The 8,153-nt window shown below is 38.3% G+C and overlaps 1 protein-coding gene across 1 annotated transcript; it reads right to left on the reverse strand.

The window, feature by feature from the left end:
• Positions 1 to 2,231: 2,231 nt before the first annotated feature.
• PDLIM2 (PDZ and LIM domain 2) lies at positions 2,232 to 7,839 on the reverse strand. The gene is made up of 4 exons (XM_063448460.1): positions 7,672 to 7,839; positions 7,235 to 7,396; positions 5,072 to 5,180; positions 2,232 to 3,371 (listed from the first exon to the last, which is right to left on the reverse strand). Exons 2-4 carry the CDS (start codon positions 7,359 to 7,361, stop codon positions 3,203 to 3,205), a joined length of 405 nt encoding a protein of 134 aa, XP_063304530.1. The 5' UTR covers positions 7,362 to 7,396; positions 7,672 to 7,839; the 3' UTR covers positions 2,232 to 3,202.
• Between the last annotated feature and the right edge of the window lie 314 nt (positions 7,840 to 8,153).

The following is an 8,153-nucleotide window of genomic DNA, read 5'->3' on the forward strand; positions in this document are numbered from 1 at the left end:
TTCCTGATATTGCTTTGGGGTTCCCTCCTGCCCAAATTATCCTTTTGGACATTTGGGACACCATAACAAGCCAGATAAAATTGGTTGGGCTCATATAGTGCACAAGAACACTACCGAGTACCTTTTAATATGCGTATAATTGTTACAGCGCATTTACACAGACCTAAATAGCTGGCAGCTAGCATACTAGCCACACGCACCCCTTTTTTAAAGTCATACTTCTCTGATTTCTGTATTTTTTCATTTTATGTTGTTAGTATGTCGCTTTAAAGGACACGGGTCGTTATCTTGTGTGCTTTTTTTTATTAATTGTATACCTAGAATTTGTAGTTCTTCAGTAGAAAGCTGAACAAAATTCCTAGATAGCCATGCTTTAGCCACAACGCACTGCTATAGAAAGTTAAGTGAGTGTCATGGTTGGCTGAGTCACATCAGCCAAGAACTATTAGACTACAGTCCTAGACTATTGATGTCCTGTATGGACTGAGATAGAAACCACAGATTTATATAATGATACATTTATTAGACATATAGAAACTCTCTCTACTGATAAGTGAGGTCTTATAGCACTTTGGCTTTGATTTTTAATTTCTTACATTTTGAATCTGAGTTCTTTACTCTCTCTTATTTTTCAGGACTTGGGCCTAACATATATATTTTTGCTTCTCTACAATCTGGACTACGTTTTGGTTTGGGTCACTGCCACCCAATCCAGCTCGATGATTGAAACCTCAAAATAGATTAGACTGTAGTCGTCAGCAATGATAAGTGAGGTCAATCTTAATACTTTTGTTAAAAACACTCAGAGCAATTTCTACCATCAGATTCTGCTCTCACAGTCTCTTACTCTCTGCTGCAGAAGGCTGGTATTAGGTTTACTCATGTAGTATATGAAGACTTTGTCTTAAAGGAACAATATTACGTTAGGAATACAAACCTGTTATTGCTATAGTGCCCCTGTCTCTAGATCTATACATAGCCAACCTCCAGTGTGCCATAAAAAATAATAATAAAATCAAAACTTTATTTACCTTTTTCTACCATGAGGCTCCCTGGGAGCTGCTCACCTCTCTGCTTCCTGTGATGTAACGGAGGAGGCATGGCCTCTTCTTCATCAGTCCAATCCAATGCTCCTCATGGAAGAGCATTGGGGACCCGATGTGCATGCACGATGTGTGCCGTGGGCACATCTAGGCTTTCCGATAGGAAACCGTTGTATTCAATGTTTTCCTATAGAATTCCACGTCACGTGCCAAGGAAGACAGAGTTGGATTTAACCACTGCACCCAAACCACTTCATTCCTCCCCTCCCCACTGTTTGTATCAGCAGCTTATAAATGTCATATTAACCTGAATCCTTACTAGGTAGACATGCATCTAGCTAGCCAAATTGACTTATTTGTTAAATAAATATCCAGAAGGAAATCCCGATTTTTAATGCAAAAAAAAAAAAAAAAACAGACAACAATACATTTTAATGACCACACTTAACAAAATATAACTCTAAAGTCAGTGTTTGTGACACACTGTAGTTGCTTAAGGCACATAGCACACTGCTTTGAAACTGTTGGCATAGAGTACTTTTAAATAACATACAATTAAAACACTAATAAATACCTATATACTGTGAGAATGAAAAAAATATTTTTAATTATATAAGCTTCTCAGGTTGATCTGTTATCCATGGGTATGTGAATGGTGGTGTTAAAAGCCCATAATTTAGCCTACACCCTATTCAATTCAAATTGCTAACACGTGTGTGCAGTGAATTATAGCTGTTATATAAAAGATGGTTATAAATTCCTTTTGCAGCTTTAAACTTTAATAACTGTAATCATTATAGAACACAGTGTAAATCATAGATAAAAGCTGAAATGTTTTAATCAAATACAGATGGTTTGTTTGTTTTAACTTCAACGTAATCCCCGCCATTTGTAAAACAGTAACATTTTTCAAAGTGATTTTTCAAATTGGAGACATATCAATCAGATTCCATAAAACATAGTGTCAAAATACAGCATCTTGCTGAAAGAAGGTTTACCCAGTATAATTTAGGGACAAGGAAATTCTGTAGCACGTGTTCATCAAGTTATCAAAGTTCAAAGTTACAAAAGGACTTCATAACAACACCACTGTTTAATAGGACTTATATCCATTATGAATGTCATCATATTACATATTTTTGGGCATACATCATATGTACAATATATCCTCAATTAACACATATACAGTGAGTGTGCATTGTTTAGTTTAATAGTATATAAAATATGTATGAACAAACACATTTTGGCATCTGTAATGCAGCACACAAGAAGGTCTGGGTAAGTTCTCTGTGTTTCAGACATGTAGTTATCTCTGGAATGAAAATGGCCTTTATGAGCCAGGAAAAAAATAAATGAGTTTTGGAATAGCCACATGTTGACAACGTCTGTTGCATATGTAAAATGTTAATGGAAGTGTGGTGTATCCCTGTTTGGAGAAATGCACACAGCTTGGATTGGATTTTTCAGAATTTGTAGCTAATTTAACTGTTATTGAATGTGGTAATGTGGTGGGGAAAGAAAAATTAATGTGTTTTTTAATTAATATGATAATAGCAATGATAGTGGTTTATACAGGGGTGCCCGAAAGGTTGATCCCTAGATGTTTTACACCAAGGCTGCCCAACAGGTAGATCCCCAGATGTTGTAGAACTACAATGCACATGATACTTTGCATGCATTTAGAATGACAAAGCATCATGGGGGTTGTAGTTCTACAACATCTGGGGGGAGCCCTGTTTTACACCTATGATGCTTTGCAATTCTGAAGGTGAGCAAAGCGACATGTGAGGTTTAGTTCTACAACATTTGGGGATATACCTTTTGTACATTCCTGGATTAATACATCCCTTAATGTTGTATGAACACATCTTTCTTGTATCAAACAGAAACACTGCCTTTATACCCTATCCACCTGATGCTAACATCACAACCTTCCAATTGAGGATATATCTACCCTCATCCACAGTAATCCTTTAGGCTTACCACATCCATACCATTCTGATACAGACACCTGACCCAACACCATGCAGGTACATAGCTTGTAAATTACAAATCTGTGTTTTTCCTGTTAGATAAGGAGATGGATTGTGGTGTATTGAAAAGACTAGTATGGGGCATGACCCCCGCAAAACATGAATACAATGTCTCTAAGTGCTTTCTCAGGTGCGAGGAGGTCCGGTAGGGTGGCGTGCTCGAGCATGTTTTTCACAAACCAGGTCATCCCCTGCCCAAAAATGTCCTCTCATTTTCAAGTTGAGGCCACAGTCTGTACAGACGTAGCATGCTGGGTGACGATACCGTCCCTCTGTGATCCTCACTGCCACATCACTGCATGAAGACAGAAAAACTGTCACTATAACAATACTACATACATACTGTGCTACAATAACATACAATGTTTTACACAAAATGTACTCCTTTCATTTTAACACAGACATGGTTAGCTACTAAAGTGATAATTCAAAGCGAATTTCAAATTTAATTACTAGAGTAGCTGAACTGAAAGCTTAACTAATCTAGAGATTTTTCTTTTATTCAGTTGAGCTATTTTGACCTTAAATGTGAGATTTATTTAGAATTCTCACTTTAGTAAATAACCATGATATTGTCACATGTTGGAAGGCCATTTGGCCTGAATTTGTGGGAGGAGTTATGATCCTATATCCTATTTAAACCCTACCCCCCTACTTACCTTTGTCGTGCAAGCTGTTTGTCCCCACCCACCTACACCCATCTATATTAACAATTCACCTTTGTGAGCCCTCTTTTACAGGCCTACTCGTACGTTGGTTTCGGCACACCTCGGCCAACTTTCCTTCTCCTTCTACATCCCATTACATATTAGATAAATTCCGAGCACAAATAAACAACATCCTTTTCACTATAATACACAATATTATAAATACACTGTCTCACTTTCATTATCACTATAACAGCAACACATAAATTGAATTCTCTTCACCATAACACCCAGTCACACAAACTGTATCCGTTTCTCTATAAAACAAAAAAGGCCTCAATTTATTATTTCTGGATACGCTTTCCAAATGAGCTAATATATTTGGGTAAACCTTTAAAATAATTATTTAATATTATGAGAAATATTTACATTTTGTAATATTTTTTTATATTTTAATATGTTGAAAAAAATAGATTTAACATTTTATCCTAAATCATTACATCCTTTGGAAAGCTTATCCAACTAATAAATTGAGGCCAAATTCACACATAAGTTGCATTCATTTCATTATAAACATAATATCAGTTTAACTATACCAGTTGCACACAAAAATCACATCCCTTTTACTAAAAACACACAGTCACACTCAAACAAATTGCATTCCTTTCACTACACTGCACTACAGTCACACACATTCTGTAACTCTTTCACTATAACACATCGTTACACACATACTGCATCTCTTACACTATAACACACACATAACAAAATACATATCTTTTACAATAACAGTCACACACAAACTGAAATCCATTCACTGTATTCTTTTCACTGCAATCCACACCATCACACACAGATTGTGCATCCCTTTCACAATAACGCACAATGTTGCAGAATGTTCACTGTACTGCATATTGTCCTACACAAAATACACATTTTTACTATAAAACACAATATCACACATTAACTATTTGACCATACTGAAACATCATAAACTGTGAGAGCCTACCTGCTGAACTTTGTGATTGTTAAAGTTATAACATATGTGCCACTTAAGGTCACCTTCACCCACGTTGGCTGTGGCACACACTTGGCAGGCGATGCAGTAAAAGTATTATGAGTATTTGCTAATAAAAATAACTTCATGTCTAGATTGTAAGCTCTGTGGTATGGGGTAGTGGCCTTCCACAGTCTGCGTTCTAGTACTGTAACTTTTATATTGCAATGGAATGTCAATACCGTATTCATACAATAAATAGAAGCTATTAATGCAGTGTGTGGAATGCCAAATTACACCACATTTTATATATCTGACAGCAGTGACTACAGACACGTGAAACACACTGACCTGATGCCGGAGTGACACTTCTCACACTGTCGAAGAGGAGCAGGCGGGCTGTTTACAATGGGTTTTTGATTATTAGGGGACAATCTGCTGGGCAGAGATGTGGAAATTCCTGTAACACAGAAAGCACAGAGTTATAGAGGGCTACAACCTCACAGAAAATGGGGGTGTCCGAACAGGGCAGTCAGTTCCAGACTGTTTTAGTGTTTAGAGTCAGGTGATGGGTAATATCTGTTTTCGTGACCACTTCTAATGTTCAGAATTAGTCTGTTGTAGTGTCTAGTGTTAAACCGTGTTATCACAAAAATCAGTTATTGACAAATGAAAAAACATACTGTATAATGCAAACAACTTAGTGGCAGAAAAAAGTGCACTGCCTTTGATCTAGCACAATATTCTAGTCCTACTGATGGCAGCATTAGACAAAGTACTGTTCTTTTAGTAGTGACATAGCACATTCTTTATATGATATACCAGTCCCAGTCATATCATGGGTGTAGTATTCTATAGTATGGGTATTCAGGGAGGAAAGAGTGGAGTAACATTAAAGCAAATCCCCCTCACCAATATTGGATTATGCCCCCCTCCCCCATGCTGGATTGATTCCCCCCTATTTTAGAATAGAACTTGTGTTAGATAAAAGCCCTCTCTTTCTCAAACTATGATCCTACTTTTATGCTCTCTGGTGTGTTGGAGTATACCACGGCCCCATGACAGATTGTGGTAACATTTTCAATCTCCTATGGTATTTTTTGAGTTTAGAATTCAATTTCTTCCCCTGAGAACTTCCAGTGGTTTGACATTGGACCAGATTTTAAGAATATCACAGTCTGAGTTAGTGAGTTCATGTGATGAACCTCAGTGCTTCTTTTAAGATAAAAAAAATAGGAGACAAGATGGTTTGGCATGTGATATTTGCCCCAACCCCCAAACTATGAAAATATAAACCTAGATAATATTTGTGTGATGTTTTAAAACATGCATGGGGGATTTTATTTTAATTTTTTGTTTGGTGTGATCGTTTAACATTAAACCCTGCAGCTCTAAATATTTGACAGGTTTCCCTGCAATTCTAGAAAGCCTGCACACAGCCACGTCATAAACGTGCAACCTAAGCATCTAAAGGTTAAAGAAGATGATTTGTGGGCAGGAAATGCATTCAGAATGTTCCTGTTTCTTTCTAAACCACTCACTTGTTTTAGTCACTCATTACATGTAGTACCATGGCACTGACTTAATGTACTAAGTTTAATTTATTTAAAAGATTAAGTATTTGGAATTGCAGCCTGTAGTGACCTTTTCTGGTTGGTTGCTAAACCACAACTCCTTAACCCCTTAAGGACACATGACATGTCTGACATGTCATGATTCCCTTTTATTCCAGAAGTTTGGTCCTTAAGGGGTTAAAGCCTCCTGACAGAACTAAAGCACTTAGCTCCTTCCTCAGAGGCATTCAAAGCTACTCGGTCGATAAATCATTTTCTAGTATGATATAGATAAATAAAATAAGGCCATTTTCAACACTATGTCAGTTAATTAGTGTTTACCAAAGTCTGCTATTGTTTTACAACTCAACAGCGAAACTCTGATAAATTGGGTTGTTGTGATGGGCTAGGCAGATAAGAACTGTGAACTCGGTCACGTGGAAAGATTGATTCCCAGAATAGAACACTGAAAAACACAGAATTATATGCAAATAAGAACTGACAGGGGAAAGTTACAATGCACTAGTGGTGGCTACTAGCCCGTGTTTACAAGAAACACTGTGTGGCTAACTGGGCTATACATATTTTTGACAGAGTTCTTTTACAATATGTATGCAAACATCTGTGCCAGTCTTAAAAGGATAAATATCAGGACAGAGATCTTACTTTATACCCTTAAAACGTATTAATTGCTCATTAATATATGGGGTCAAAGACAAATTCCTAGGAATGGGTCCTCTAGTGGTCTTGTACATCCAGTTCGAACGTGTAATGTCAGGTTTCCTATCGTATATCCGACCCAATGTTGTTACATTGAGATCTTAATGTTCCTATTGTACAGCGCTACGGAATTTGCTGGCGCTATATAAATAATAATAATGTCAAGCCTCTACATAGTAAGTCCCTAGAGTGACCCAATACCACCCAATATCTGACCCTAGCCACAGCGTTGCCCATGTACCCTCAGGGTCGCCCTCCAGGGCTACTTGCAGAAGTCTGAAGCTGTTGGACTGTCTTGGGGCTTCCTTCTTCTCTTGGTTCCCCTGTAGCATCTTATAAACCTCTGAATCTTCATGATGCCAGCTCATCTTGTAGCACTTGTTTTCTTCACAAACCTCTAGGACTGAATAGAAAAATAACTTGTATGACTATATATGAACAGCATTTTTTTTAAAGCTCTTTTCTTTTCTCCCTGCTGTATCTGTCTCCACTGCTCCTCAATCTTGCCCTGTTTGACAAAGCAGTATGATACAATGCAGCTCTCCCTAGTTCTTAACTTTAAACTGTTTGTTCCTCATTGAGGTTGTTTTACTCCCCCAACTCTCTGCCCTGCTCCCCTCCCTGCCCCCAGGCTGTGCATATCACACACAGACTCACATGATGCCAGATGCCCCTTACCTCGTGCGATGTCCCCTGAGTGTCAGGCAGCGATGTCCTGTCTCCTGTTGGAGCCTGGCTGTGTCTCTGGCACCTCTTATGGACTCGTCCTATGTCCCAGCACTCTTTCTCTGGCTTAAGGACACACCTGTCTCTATTTCTGTCCCCGCCTGTCTCTTTCCCCTCCTCTTATAATAGGCACACCTCTCGTTCTCTTGACATTCATCCTTCCACACCCCGTGTCTATCCCTTTTTCATCCCTCCCTTTCTAATGTATATCTGTAATCAACTTGTGTTTGTTTTCTCTCTAGTTGCCTGGGAGATAGCAAGGCACTCCGGAGTTGGGTTTTCCTGTGACAACCACCCCCAGACAGCTCTCTCTCTCTCCCTCTCTAACTGCTGTCTCCCCTTTGGCCGCCTCTCACATCTGCTTTTAGTTATAGAGCAGCCATGTAGGAGAGTAGGAGATTGCCTCGAATAAGTATGAGAGAGAAAAGGGAAAC

The sequence above is a fragment of the Pelobates fuscus genome, chromosome 3 (genome assembly GCF_036172605.1).
Source record: "Pelobates fuscus isolate aPelFus1 chromosome 3, aPelFus1.pri, whole genome shotgun sequence".
Taxonomy (NCBI): Eukaryota; Metazoa; Chordata; class Amphibia; order Anura; family Pelobatidae; genus Pelobates; species Pelobates fuscus.